The sequence below is a fragment of the Schistocerca piceifrons genome, chromosome 2 (genome assembly GCF_021461385.2).
Source record: "Schistocerca piceifrons isolate TAMUIC-IGC-003096 chromosome 2, iqSchPice1.1, whole genome shotgun sequence".
Lineage (NCBI taxonomy): Eukaryota > Metazoa > Arthropoda > Insecta > Orthoptera > Acrididae > Schistocerca > Schistocerca piceifrons.
The window spans coordinates 174,997,534-175,012,562 of record NC_060139.1 but is presented as its reverse complement, the minus strand read 5'-3'; the positions used below and the strand labels follow the sequence as shown (position 1 = coordinate 175,012,562).

Sequence of the window (15,029 nt, the reverse complement as noted above, 5' to 3'; positions counted from 1 at the left end):
TCTGTCCTGTTTAGTAATATTGTTGAAAATATTTTGTAACCCAATGACAACTAAGATATATCTCTGTAGTTATATACATCATGATTGTCACTTTTCTAGTGTGCAGGAGGATAAGAACCACTTTCTAGCCTTCTGACATCTTTTCAGTTTCTCATATTTGTTCAAACATGACTTTAAGGTTAGTTATAATCTTTGGCTGAGACCATTTTATAAGTTCAGCTGTAACACAGTCTTCTCCACTGGCTTCATTGTTTTTCAGGGTATTTATTGCTTTTTAATTTCTTCAACTGTAGGTGGAAGATCTGCCTCTGTGCTGTCATAAATATCTGGAAATTGTAGCTTACAGTTCACTTCTTGACAGTTCAAGAGTTGTTCAAAGTAATTTCTAAGTGTTATACAGTTCTGGATACTGCTTAGGCTTAATTTACCATTTTCATCTTTGAAGTAAATACTTGGAGCTTGGTAGCCCTTTAGATGATTTTTAAACATCTGATAGGAATTCCAGCTGTTAGTTTTAACAAAGCTGTTTTGTATATTAAGAAGCTGTGACTTCTTGGAAGATCATTTACCACTCTTTATTATTCATACTGTTGCTTTCCTTTTCATTTTAAATTCATCAAGGCACTCATCATTCCCAGAACATTTCTATTTCTTCCACTGTTTTGTTCTTTTTGCAATTGCTTTTTCACAGCTTTAATTTCACCAGACTTTCTTCTTCATTTCTGTTGATCCAAATACATTCTTTGCTGTCCTGTTGATTTCTTTGAATAATTCTTCCTGTTTCTTTGATTTAGCTATTTTAATTTCTCTTGAAACTGTTTTATTGCCTCTTTTGTGATGTCGGCCTGTCTGTGTTATGTTTAATCAATTTTTGCTGTCTCTTTTGGTTTTTATTAGGGAGACATTTCTATTTAATTTTAGTCAGTTAATTATCAGAATCAAATTCCCTGTTTCTTTTCTACTTTTACATTCATAGTTTCTTTAATACTGGTTTGAGAAATAGCCATGTGATCCATATGGAACTCCCTAGAATTATATTCAGAGATATCCATCTCTTTGCTTTTCTTGGTGTTATTATTGTTATTAACAGAACAGAGGGACTTGAAAGACAGATTATTAGAAAATAATTGGTACAATACAAACTACAGATAGCTGGAAAATGAGAAGGAACAGAGAGATCTACAAAAATATAAGGGAAAATATCTGATGTAATGGCTAAAAGAAGACTAATCTTATTTGGACACCTCTACCAAATTAATGAGATCAGGCTAATGAAACAAATATTCCTGTATTTCTGGAAGAAGAAATCAACAATAGCATTGATTACAAAAATCAGGAAGAACTAGAAAGAAACAACACCAAAGAATTGCAAAAAAAATAGACAGAAACATCTCTAAAAAAAAGATACTAAATTTAGAAGGCTCTCAATGAAGAAGAAATAAGAAATCGAGAACAATGATGTGTGGAGAGAATGAGGGAGTACTGGAAATATAAGAAACAGCAACAAAGAAAGAAGAGGAATTGAAGTTGTTACATGACCCTAATTGGTCAGTAAGAAAATTAAATTATTATTATTATTATTATTTGTCTACATTCATACTTCATATGTTGCTTTAGCAAACCATCCAAGAAATTCGCAGTTAAGAGAAATAGAGTATTTGAAAAGTATTTCATTCAAAAATTTCAAAAGATGTGCCATGCAATTAATATCAGAACAAAAACCATGAAAGGTTTGTTTTTGATAGCAGATATGGTCAACCTGAGAAAGTTACTGGTCAGATTGTAAGCCCACCCACATGGGCACACTCTGCCACAAGCAACTGAAAACTGTCATGCATAAAACATACCTTGTAATTTCAAGAATTTCTTGCCATTTCTGAGGCTTTTGGTTGTCATGCTACTTTACTCTCCAAAAGTGAGCTGCAAAATTTGGAAACTATGTCCCTATGGCTGATGCAATACACCCTGCCCAGGACTGCCTCCACTAGTGGCAATGTCAACTGCTGGCAGATGCAGCCCATGATGTTAGGTGATAGCACGGGGACTAGGCATACCCCACCCTGAACCAGGAACCACAGCAAACCGACCCACAGATGTGAGTCTGCAGAAGTGGAATGGGGGCAGACAGCATTTCAGCACCTGAGTGTGGGCTGCAAACCAATGGCCTCCAGAAGGTGCCCTGGAGTCTGTTGATGTCAGACAGCAGTAGGCCTGACCTGGGAGGCTCCCAGCAGCAGTAGGGCTATACAAAGACCAGCAGCTAGCAGAGGCAGTGTCTAGTTGTAGCTGCGACTGGCTGAACCATGTTACGTTGATGGCTGACTCAGAGTACTTCTTGGTGTACACAAAAGTCAATGACAGATGCCATTGGGTCTGGCTGACCAGCATTTGTACTGGCATGTGTTCGATTTATTACAAAAACTCACTGCTTCCAGTCACGCTCAAGGACTAGTAATAGGGTCAGAGACCAGCATGTGGTAACCTGTTCTCACCAAAGTGTGAGACCGGAGGCTTTTGCCATGCCAGTTCAGCATCATTTGGCACAAGCAGTGGAATTTGGTAAGCAGCCTGCTGGCTTGCCAGGTCACAGGTTGCAGAGTTGAGTTAGGAAGGTAGTCACATAAGAGTTCTCCCTTCTTCAGAAGGCCCAGTCCACTGGATTTCAGTCTGGTATTACCTCTGTAAATCATTTAAACTTTACACTTTTACAATTTCCTTTCTCTCATTCCAACTGTTCTTACACTAACCCAGTCCTGATTATGATGTCTGATGGCTGCTGTGCTTAAGAAATATGTGCTTTCTCAAATGACCCACTCAGTTGCTGTATGGTGAGCAAGGATTTCCAGATAATGGGTGGTTTTGCACTGTACATTTAGGATGCACAAATGAGAACAAAAATTACAATGGTACTCAAAATCAAGAAAATAATCACTGCAATTTTGTGGTGGTAATTTCTGTGATATTGTCACACATGCTGTATCATTTGCTCCATGCTAATATGACCCTTTTGCACTACTATCAACTCATCCAGAGAGATAAGTAGGCTGGATCCAAGAAATTGTTCAGGAAGGTCAGGTTTTGGGTAGATAGAAAATCCAAAGGTCTGTTAGTCAGGTACAGTATCACATGTGTTATGTTTAGGATTGTACCCCTGTTATAGTTGCTGAGAGCTGAAAAGTTGGTCCCAAAATGTCATAAGTTGCACCGTTTATCAATATACCACTACCTTGCGACTTCAACCATTCTGCACCCTTAGGTCACCCCTTCTCATAGCAATTCATGATAACCACTTGGTCATAGCACCATTCCAAGCACAGCTATTTGTATTATAGTGTTAACTGTGGCCAATGGACAGTTGCTGATAGTCTCCAACCTATAGTGCAATACGGTGCAGAATATTGCATGGAGTCCATTACTTGTTCTCATATGGAGGATGTGGATGTGAAGGTGTTGTGATGTGCATGATGTGCTTGCTGCACAATACAGTGATCCTCTCTTGTGTTGGTCAAATGTGGTCAACTGTAAACTTCATGAGTATACAAGCTCTCACATTCCCAAATTGTCCAACAATGGGTCAATGTCACCTCCGAATATTACACAAAACGATCTACCTTTGAAACAAAGACCCACAATGAGTCTGCTTTTAAGCTCACTCAGCTGCTGATATCACTGTCTCATATGAGAACATGGTATCCCAGTGTCCTTCACAATGACCCTCAATATCTGACACCATTCATGGGTATTTTATACTCTACCACACCTGGTAACACCACTAAACACAAACTAGTCTAATGACTCTGGTGGTCATTCTACCTTGCACAAAGAATTGCAATTCTAATCATTTAAGTTCCTGCCCATTGCGTGTATGTTTACCAAGTTACATTGACAACTGAGAATGTCTTCTGAGTGCTTCATTCTTTCTGTCAGGCAGTGTACATCTTCTCCTGTTTTTTTCTGAAAAATAGTCAACTAAGCTAGCATTAGTTGCATGTAGAACAAATTAGACAAGACTCCATCCTCCTTCACAGCATCTCACTGCTTATGGTCCATTTCCAGAGTGGCAACCACACATGTTGATTCATTCATTGTGAAGCCTTTGCCTAACACACTAGAACAAACAATAGGATAAAAACAATTGGTTAAACACAAAGATACTTAATTCTAGAACTACTGTAACACAACTCAAGCACCAACCATGCTCACTTGTCGAACTGCCTGGCATAATGTCTGTATCTGCCACATGTAAGATATGTTACAGGAGATGACTGTGTATGAGAGGCACTAAGACACAATAAATTACACTGAATTCATATACCAGAATACAAACCCACTCTCTTCCCATGTGTTACTTTTCTATTTGTACACAACTATGCCCTCATTATTTCTCACTGACCTTGAACCCAGGCCTTCAGTATAATTTATTTACCACTGCACACTATTTCAATGTAGAAAATTCAGAAACAAACACCCTATTTCTGCTCACCCTATTGCACTGACAATGTTGTATGCCGTCACACAAAATATGGGGCACTTCTGGTGACAGTAACTGTTAGAATGGTTAGAATGGTCTAAGTGTTATTGACGTCATAACAGGCCATGATAATGATGATGATGCAGGAAGGTTGAATTGTGTGCAGGTATTAAGAACCAGGTCTTTGGACACTGTGGAACCACAAAGGCAGCAGAAACATTAATGCAATTAAATGTGATTTGAGACTTTCTCGGCGTATTCCATTCGTGAAATCTTCTCGGGTGATCAGCCGAGTAAAGGCGTCGTCTTCTCGCAACGTTTCGAAGGGTTTCGTACCGATCATCTTCAAGAAGATGATGGGTACGAAACCCTTCGAAACGTTGCGAGAAGACGACGCCTTTACTCGGCTGATCACCCGAGAAGATTTCACGGATTAATGCAATTAATTTAGCAGATTTCTGTACAGCCAATGTAATCAGTATACCAGTGTCATTTGCTGACAATGGGTTGTGGCAGTGAACACCACAAAACAAGGCAGCGTGTGGTGGTAATCATAGTAATTTCAATTGGCAATTCACACCAGTGTGATGGGCTTATGTTGTAACCCGGGCCACTCAGCATTAGTGTTACCTCAGGTGCTGATGCAATACAGACAGCCCAGTGCCGGTCGCACTACTGGTTGTGTAATGTGCTGAAGAATGAAGCTTGATGTGCCATATGGTATCACGGAGACTAGGTGCACTGTGCCCTAAACCTGGGATCCCAGCAAAGAACACAGCAACAGTGGCCCACAGATGCGAGTCTGTGGCAGCAGAGGGGGGGGCAGGTGGTGGCTTGGTAGAAAGTCAGGTGCAGGCAGCACCTGAGAGTGGACTGTGAATCAATGGCCCACTGGAAGGTGCTCTGGAGTCTGTTCATGTCAGCCAGCACTAGGCCCCGACTGGGAGGCACCAGTTCAGCTCATGGCAGGATTAGAGCTAGGCCCAGCCCAGAGACCAGCAGCTATAGTTGGAGTCAGGAATGATGATGGTTGAGTTTAGGCTTGTCCTGCTCACCTACATCACATTATTCAGTAGTATTCTGAACACCATAGCCAATACAACTGACTGTAGTGAGTTATTTAGTGAATTCTTATTCCATTTGTTGCTCATTGTCTCCTGATAGTGAGGGTAAGCAAAAAATTCTACACAAGCAAGTGAGAAACATAATTTGCAGCAGACATGCTTTTTACAAACACAAGCACGCATATGTGCTGCACTCCCTGTCTGTGCCTCAACCTGCATGAACCACCATCATTTGGGAATCGGATAGAGTAGAGACAACAAATAGTTGTAGCTGGGACTGGATAATCCACATTGACTGAAAACTGGCATGGAGTGCCTCTCAATGTAGGTAGTGTGGTTGGGTCTGGGTGGCCAGCCTTTATGCTGTTGCTCATTAGTTTTATTACGAAAAGGCATCAGTTCCAGTCACATCTGAAGCCCAGATGGAGATAACTGTCATTTACCAGAGGAGCAGAGCAGAGGGTTTCACCATGCTGGCTCAAAATTTTCCAGTGCCCGCAACTCAATTTGGTAAACTGCCTGGGTGCAGGTTGTGGAGCCAGCTTAAAAAGGTAGTGGCATAACAATTCTTTCTCTTGTAGCTAAAGAGGGGCCACAGGAAAAAGAAGTGAAAGAAGAGGGTGAATTCCTATGTAGATATAGCAACAGAAACTGGAGAAATGTAGGAGTACAAATAAGCAAAATAATTTTCCTGGCCTCAGTATCCAGGTCGTTTACAACTGATTCCGTCCCACCCTGCTGCTCTCCACAAAGAATTTCTCCAGGCCTTAGTTAAACTGTATCTTGTTAATCATCTCCAAGCATCATAGTCTTCCAACCACCACACTGCAAAACCCTCCCCTAGTGTACAACTAGTTTGTCACATTTAACTGTTGCACTCTATTACTGCCAAACATCAAGAAACCACATTCTGCTAAATATTAAAATACCTTAGACCAATAAAGGTAAAATTAGTATTTTGTTCATCAGAACCATGACACTACAATGAGATTTGATACAGCTCATGCTTATCAACAACAGAAGTACTAGAACTATGCCAAATATTTTCTGTTATAACCTTTAATCTCCAATAATTGCGTGGATATTCAAACACACCCACTTAGAAAAAATAGGTGGTTACATGATAACAACTCAGTATCTCTTATTCGACTGCCGTGCCGTGACATGCGGCCGGTGCCGTTCGTAGCTAGGTGGCGATCCCGCGCTCAGCCGAGTTGCGGAGCGCCTCTATCGCCGTTTGCGCATACTGTCGTGGCGGCACTGTCAAATGTCGTGGCACTGTCACAACACTTTTCCCCCCTTGAAAAAAAAAAACACTCACTTCCTTGGAGACATGGACAGTGCGGAGACATCCATGGCCTCTTGTGAGGCCCCGAGAAGATCCCGCGGAGAGACACGAGAGTATGGTCGACAATGTCCAGGACGGATGCTCGTGCGTGGAACATGCCTCCTGGACCAGATGATGGGTGAAAACTCCGGAGCAGCATCCACAGGTGTCGTGGACCTGGGGGTGTGCTCCAGCGAGATGGGTCCCGGAGAAGGCGGCGTCGCGACTGGGGCCGGTTCCGGCGTACTCGGAAACGGTAGCGACGGTGGCTGCATCAACACGTACGGTAGATCGGCAGCAGCAACAGGACTGGCTTCTCGGGCTGGTGGAGGCGAAGGAAGGGGTGGTGGCACCGGCGTGGCCACCACTCATGGGTGCATCTGGTCGTAATGGCGAACAACCATGCCATCGTCCGTACGTATTTCACAAAGCCGGCGGTCGTGAAGAGCCTTGGCCACCCCTGGAATCCATTTAGCGTGAGATCCATACCCTCGTGCCCACACGTCAGCGCCCACTGAGTATTTTCCCGCACTAGGGGACACAGCACAAGGCCTGACAGGGTGAAGCAGGTGCAGTAGAGTGCGCGGTTGATGGCCATGCAAGAGTTCAGCGGGGCTGCGATCACCCAGAGGCGTGAAGCGATAAGAACTCAGAAATTGCAGCAGAGCATCATCTGTGGAAAAATCACTAAGGAATTTTTTCATCTGGCTTTTGAAAGTGCGGACAAGGCACTCGGCCTCTCCATTCGATTGCGGATGGAAGGGCGGTGCTGTAACATGATGAATCCCTTGTCCAGTATAAAAATCACGGAAGGCCTGCAAAGAGAACTGAGGGCCATTGTCCGTGACGATCGTGGATGGAAGGCCTTTTAGCGCAAAGATTTTGGACAAAGCCAGCATCGTCCACGCAGTGGTGGGTGACGGACATCGAACAACAAACGGAAACTTCGAGAAGGCGTCAATCAACAGTAGCCAATAAGTACCGAGGAAGGGGCTGGCAAAGTCAGTGTGCACCCGTTCCCATAGCTGAGCCGGATCAGGCCACGGAAAGGGCATTGTACGAGGTGCAGCCAGTTGTTGAGCACACTGACCACACGCAGCAACCATGTGGGCGATGTCCGAATCAATACCGGGCCAATAAACGTGCCTGCAGGCCAGGGACTTAGTCCGAGAAATCCCCCAATGGCCTTCATGCAACAGTTTGAGAACATCTTTGCGAAGAGAGGCTGGCACCACGACCCGTGTAGATGCACCATCCGTTGCCAGAAGAGTAACACCATCATGAACAGACAGACGAAGGCGCAAGGCATGGTAGTTGCAAAGGGGATCAGATGCCCGGCCCTGGGTCCTGTCCGGCCAACCCCGTTGAACAAAACCGATCACCTGACTCAGGACCAGGTCCCGCACAGTAGCCGACATGACCTGCGAACCTGTAAGTGGAAAACCCTCAACCGCACGACGTTCTTCCTCATCAATGTGGAAACAGAGTAGTTCATCACGATCGGCAATCGCGACAATGCGTCAACGTTGGCGTGCTGGGCCGTGGGGCGATAGTGAATCTCATACTGAAAATGAGACAAGTATAAGGCCCAATGTAGCAGGCAGTGAGCTGCCTTATCCGGAAGCGACGCCGATGGGCTGAACAGAGAGACCAGCGGCTTGTGGTCGGTGATGAGGTGAAACTTAGAACCATACAAAAAAACGCTGAACTTTTTTAGAGCATAAATGATAGTGAGCGCCTCCTTTTCGATTTCAGAGTAATGCCGTTGCGCATCGTTAAGGGTCTTGGAAGCATAGGCGATGGGTCATTCCGACCCATCCTCATACCGATGGGCGAGAACAGCCCCTAGGCCATACTGTGACGCGTCAGTCGCCAGAACCAAGTGCTGACCCGGACGGAATGTGGCAAGACAAGGCGCCGACTGCAAATGAGCCTTCAGGTGGACAAAAGCCTGCTCACACTTGTCGGACCAACAGAAAGGGACGTTTTTTCGTAACAGGTGATGCAGAGGATGAGCTACCGCCGCAGCGGATGGAATGAATTTGTGATAATAAGCAATCTTGCCTAGAAACGCCTCAAGTTCTTTGACCGTAGACGGCTGGGGTAGAGCGTTAATGGCCGCAATGTGCTGATGTAGAGGACGTATACCCTCACGGGACAAGTGGAAACCAAGATACACAATGGAGGGTTGGAAGAACTGTGACTTGTCCAGATTGCACCTCAACCCAGCCGAATGCAAAACCCGAAACAGTGAACGCAAATTGCGAAGGTGCTCCTCAGTGGAGGCCCCCGTGACAACAATGTCATCCAGATAGTTTATGTAGCCGGGAACGGAAGCCGTGAGCTGTTCCAAAAACTGCTGAAAAATGGCCGGTGCGCTAGCGACGCCAAATGGTAATCACTGGTACTGATACAACCCACAAAGAGTGTTGATGACGAGAAAATCCTTGTAAGAAGCATCGAACGGCAACTGATGGTACGCCTCTGATAAGTCAAGTTTGGAAAAGAACTGGCCCCCAGCAAGCTTGGTAAATAACTCCTCAGGACGGAAAAGAGGATAAGTGTCAATGAGGCTCTGAGCATTGACAGTGGCTTTAAAATCACCACACAATCGCAGACTCCCGTTTGGTTTAGAAACCACCACAATTGGCGATGCCCATTCGCTGGAGGTAACAGGAAGGAGAATCCCTGAAGCTGTTAACCTGTCTATCTCAGCCTTGACAGGTGCACGCAACACTACCGGAATAGGGCGTGCCCAGAAAAACTTAGGGCGAGCTGTAGGTTTAAGAGTAATGTGGGCTTCAAAATCCTTGGCATATCCCGGACCAGCAGAGAACACGGATGAAAATTCAGAACACAATCCGTCCAGCTGTTGATACGGAATATCCTCAGATATGAGGTGCACATCATCATCAATGGAGAACCCGAACAACTGGAAAGCATCATAACCGAACAGGTTTTCAGTGCCCGCATGATCCATCACATAAAACGTGAGGTGCCTAACAACAGACTTGTAGGCAGTGGAAGCATCAAACTGGCCAATGATAGGAATTTTCTGTTTAGTATAAGTTCTCAGATTTTGCATAACTGGAGACAAGGGAGGGGAGCCCAACTCCAAATAAGTGCGAGAATTAATGAGAGTTACTGCAGAGCCAGTGTCCACTTGCATGCGAATGTCTTTATCCAGAACACAAACAGTAACAAACAACTTATTTGTTTGAGAAAGCACACAGTTAACATCCATGTCCAATGCCTCGTCCTCATCGACAGGAACTTTAGGGGACTGACACACAGAAGCAATGTGGCCTTTTTTCCTACATGAATTACATGTGGCCCAACGTTTTGGACACGCGGCCCTGTCATGCTGTACGAAACAACGTGGACAAGAAGTGCGGAACGAACCTGCTTCTGTGGTTGCTGTTGTCGCTGCGAGCATTGTGGCCCAACGCAACGTTGTTTACGCATGTGAACCGCCACCACATCTTCATTCTCCTGTGAAACAGGCAAATTGTCCGTGGCGAAAGTTGACTGTACTGCACCTACATCACACCACGCGTCTATTTGTGTGCCAGCAGCATGAGACACTTCAAAGGATTGAGCGATGCTTAGAACTTCTTTATCAGGAGCATGCCGTAGAATAGCATCCCTAACCATTAAATCAGCATAAGACTCATGATGAGTGTCCATGACAAACTGACATTTCCTACTCAGACCGTGTAGTTCTGCCGCCCAAGCCCGGTAAGATTGATGGGGCTGTTTACAACACTGGTAGAACGCCACGCGGGCGGCAACGACGTGGGTGTTTTTTCGGTAATAGTTAAACAATAAGTCACACATTTCTTGGAAGGACAGAGAGGCAGGTTCCTGCAGAGGGGCTAACTGAGATAGCAGCTGATAGATCCGTGGGGAAATCCAAGATGGAAATAACGACTTACACATAGGAGCATTGACAATGCCGAAAGCCAAGAAGTGTTGCCGCAAATGCTTCTCATAATCCTCCCAGTGTTCAGCGGCCTCGTTGTAAGAAGGGAATGGAGGCGGAGAAGAGGAAGCCAGACGATGAGTAAGCGACGTCGACAACGCCTGAATAGCAGCCGTCAGCTGTGTTTGTTGTTCAATGAGCGCTTGCATAAGCTGTTCCATGTCTGCCCCATCATGAACACACAAATCCACAACACAGTGAAAATATCCGACCTCGGCGCCAAAAACTGTTATAACCTTTAATCTCCAATAATTGCATGGTTATTCAAACACACTCACTTAGAAACAATAGCTGGTTACATGATAACAACTCAGTATCTCTCATTCGACTGCCGTGCCGTGAGATGCGGCCAGTGCCATTCGTAGCTAGGTGGCACTCCTGCGCTCAGCCGAGCTGTGGAGCGTCTCTATCACCGTTTGCGCGTACTGTCGTGGCGGCACTGTTAAATGTCGTGGCACTGTCACTACACTTTTGCATCACTAATTCACATGATTCAAAGAATATTAAGGTATAATAACATTGATGACATAAATACTTTCATAGTGTTTGTAATGTCCAATGTATTCACAGCACTGTAAAATATGTACTAGAACAGACTTATGATATATGTTACAGATCTGCATCTGATATTTCGAAGGACTGGGCCAGTTCAGATTCGCGCTGGAACAACCAATTCACAGTGCGCCAGTCGTAAGGTGGGTTTATAGCAACTTTCTTCAGTTTACTCAGTAAGATGTGTATCAGAATAATGGTTTGTAATTGTAATTTTATAATTTTATAATTTCAATAGCATTAATCTGACTAGAGTTTTTATTTTTAAAATGACGTGCCACATTTAACTAATAAATATTCTGAACTGATACATCTGTGTGAAATAATTTTTAAATTAAGTTAACTTGTGAATAAACAAATATATTCCAAGAAATGGTGAAAAATTTTGGACAGTTCATTATAAGGAAATCACTTGTGAAAAATTTCTACTCTCAATTCCTGCTTTAGAAAAAAAAGTAAAAAACGAACTTCACGTAATATTTTCAACATTAAAAACAGAGAATCAAATGAATCAAAATCTATGATACACCTTCTAATATAAAGATGATATTGTCTGTTTATGTGAAGAAAATTTTAAAATAAATCACATGGGAGAAGAATCTCTAGTTGCCAGGATGCCCAAAAAAAAAATAAAAAAATAATGAAAGACATAAAAAGTTGAATCTCTAACTGACACAAATGATTTAAAGCAACAGTGAATATAGTTAATTTCATGTGGTGCAATTTAGATGTAACTCTTTCCTATTATTATCTTTTGTGAGGATAATTTTCTGTGTTGAATCCTGGAGCCTAAACATTCAACCATGTTATTTAATTTACCTGTAGTAGCTCTACTTCAGATGCCTGAGTTCCAGCATCGGCAATCAGATTCTTCTCTCCACTATTAACATTAATATTCAGTTTTTATGTTCATTTGTAATATATTCAAGTAATATTTTCTTTCAGTATAAAATTTTTGTGACTATTTAAAATGTGTATGTTCTAACAACAATATTTATATCAGTCTGAATTTTACAGCATTCTTGAAATCTGCCACAGATGGGATTGCTGGATGTTCTTTCATGTTTTCAGCTAGTCAACTCGGATCTCATAAAATTTGCTACTTCATTGCCCTAACTGCTGGAGCTACTTCTTACAAGCAGTATTTCAGGCACTACTGTGAGGGTGTTTTCTTGCAGTAACATGCTTCACTTAAAAAAAAAAAAAAAAAAAAAAAAAATCATTCTGCCATGGTAGCATTGTAATGGGAAAAATGTAAATAAATACCTGTAGTTCAACATTTTGGCATTATTGTACGTAAGCCTTGCATGTATTAACACTGTAAAACATGTATGTTGTGAAGAAGTTAATTACATATACTACATAAGTAGCTTTGTAGATCCCATTCAAAAGAAAAATTCTATGTTGCATTTTGTCAATGAAAATCTATGCAAATTATGAGCTACAACTGAATTTGGCCTACAATATTTTATTTCAATAGGTTTGATTGGTCTTATTTTTTCCAGTTCACTTATCAACAGCATAAATCAGGCAGAAACACCCTCCGTAGATGTTTTTTGCTATAAAGATGTAACTTAATTTGCATTAAGATGTATAATATACTGTAAAATGTTCTATTTTAGTATCAAATGTATAGGTATGTTCTTGTTACAGAACTCTGTTGAAAGTAACTTTAACATGAAAAAGTACCAACAATTATACTTGTACAGTTCTTTCACACTATTTAGTTTACAGACAAGAAAAGTAGTGTGCTTATCAGCTAGATCTCCTATTGATCCACATTCCTCATTCAAAATTAGTGAAACATTCCACAGAAATATAATAGGCAAAGCAAAGTTGCAGTCAAAGTGTACAGTTCACAGTACCTGTAAATTACTTGTGTCAAATAATGTTAGTAATGTAAGTGAAATGTTAACTTCAGTATTCACCTACTGTACCTCACATAGTTTTAATATCTGGAGATTGGATGTCTGACAGAATAGAAATGCAGGTACTATAGCATATGCAAAGAAACTAAAAGTCTTCTAATTCAAATAAAAATTATTTGTCTTCATCACAACCATCAGTTTATTTATTTTACAAATTCCTTCTTCCACCATATTCCTTTAAATACATTTCAAAATTGTTCATTTCAGTTTCCTGAAAGGACCCAGCTCAGTATGCAATGTTGTTCTTATTAATTGATGTTTTCCATGAAGAGGTTTTCATTTCTTGTTTCTATCAATACTATTGAATTAATAATGGACAATAATTGAAATAATGCACACAGATATTGGTTAACTTGCATAATATGACTTCTCTGAATGACTGAGCAATGACATTTTAAGGAAAATTTTCTGTAACTGTATATGTTATACTACAAATTTACATCTGTTTAGTTAAAGTAGTATACTTTGTTTTTGATAATCTTTATTTAAGTTAGTAATGCACATTGCAAATACTGAAATCTCAGTCTGTACAAATTCTGTATCTATAATAATAAATGAACAAATTATTCAATAAAGGAATACTTAGTAATTGGCAGATTTAAATTCATGTCTGGAACTATTGCACTACAGTTCCAGTAACTGACACTAAAAACAGACAATTTTCATTATATGCTAATCATACAAATTCTGCTGCTGTATTGGAACTTCGCCTTAGTAGCGATTCCTATAAAATTACGAGCAAAGTAATATACGCATGTAACTCATCAAGTACCAGCATATATTTGGTACCTTGCACATCTTAATAGTATCCAGAGTCTAAGGTTTAGAATGTTGATGACTGGAAAATTCTGTCAGACAAACAGAATAAACTGGATAACAGAGAAACTTAAATATATTACATGTGTTATTGTATGACTTAAATAAATACACACATCAAAAAAAGTTTTGCATCACCCCGGTTCCCAGAATTCCTGAAGATAGATGTTGACTGTGGATATCGTATCACAGACACAATCCGTTTGACGGTTCAGAGATGTCATTAAATCTGCCCAAAGACATAAACAATCATGCATGAGCGGTGCCTATTAGATGGAGGGGGTCGGACAGCCAATCAATTCCAGTCATTCCACCAGGAATGAGGTACACAGCTCATGTTGTCTGTAGTTCAGCCATTCTGAGATGGTCAATATCGCAGTTCAAACACATCCGCATTGTTGCTTCATGCCAGGAAGGGCTCTCAACAAGGGAAGTGTCCAGGCATCTCAGAGTGTACCAAAGTGATTTTGTTCAGATGGAGGAGATACAGAGAGACAGGAACTGTCGATGACATGCCTCACTCAGGCTGCCAATGGGCTACTATTGCAGTGGATGACCGCTACCAACGAATTATGGTTCAGAGGAACCCTGACAGCAACGTCGCCATCTTGAATAATGCTTTTCGTGCAGCCAGAGGATGTCATGTTATGACTCAAACTGTGGGCAACAGGCTGCTTGATGTGCAACTTCACTCCCGACATCCGTGGCGAGGTCCATTTTTGCAACCATGACACCATGCAGTGTGGTACAGATGGGCTCAACAAATGGACCGCTCAGGATTGGCAGCTTGTTCTCTTCGCCAGTGAGTGTCGCATATGCCTTCAACCAGATAATTGTCAGAGACGTGTTTGGAGGCAACCCGGTCAGGCTTCATGCCTTAGACAACCTG

General features: G+C 42.1%; 1 protein-coding gene across 1 annotated transcript in view; it reads left to right on the top strand.

Moving 5' to 3' along the window:
* Nucleotides 1–13,455, top strand: part of LOC124775225 (diuretic hormone 45) — a 103,908-nt gene extending 90,453 nt beyond the window's left edge. Inside the window, exons 3-4 of the mRNA XM_047250063.1 lie at nucleotides 11,460–11,539; nucleotides 12,414–13,455. Coding sequence (XP_047106019.1) covers nucleotides 11,460–11,538 — 79 coding nt within the window. The 3' untranslated portion in view covers nucleotide 11,539; nucleotides 12,414–13,455. The remainder of the gene's footprint in view (nucleotides 1–11,459; nucleotides 11,540–12,413) is intronic.
* Nucleotides 13,456–15,029: the final 1,574 nt, after the last annotated feature.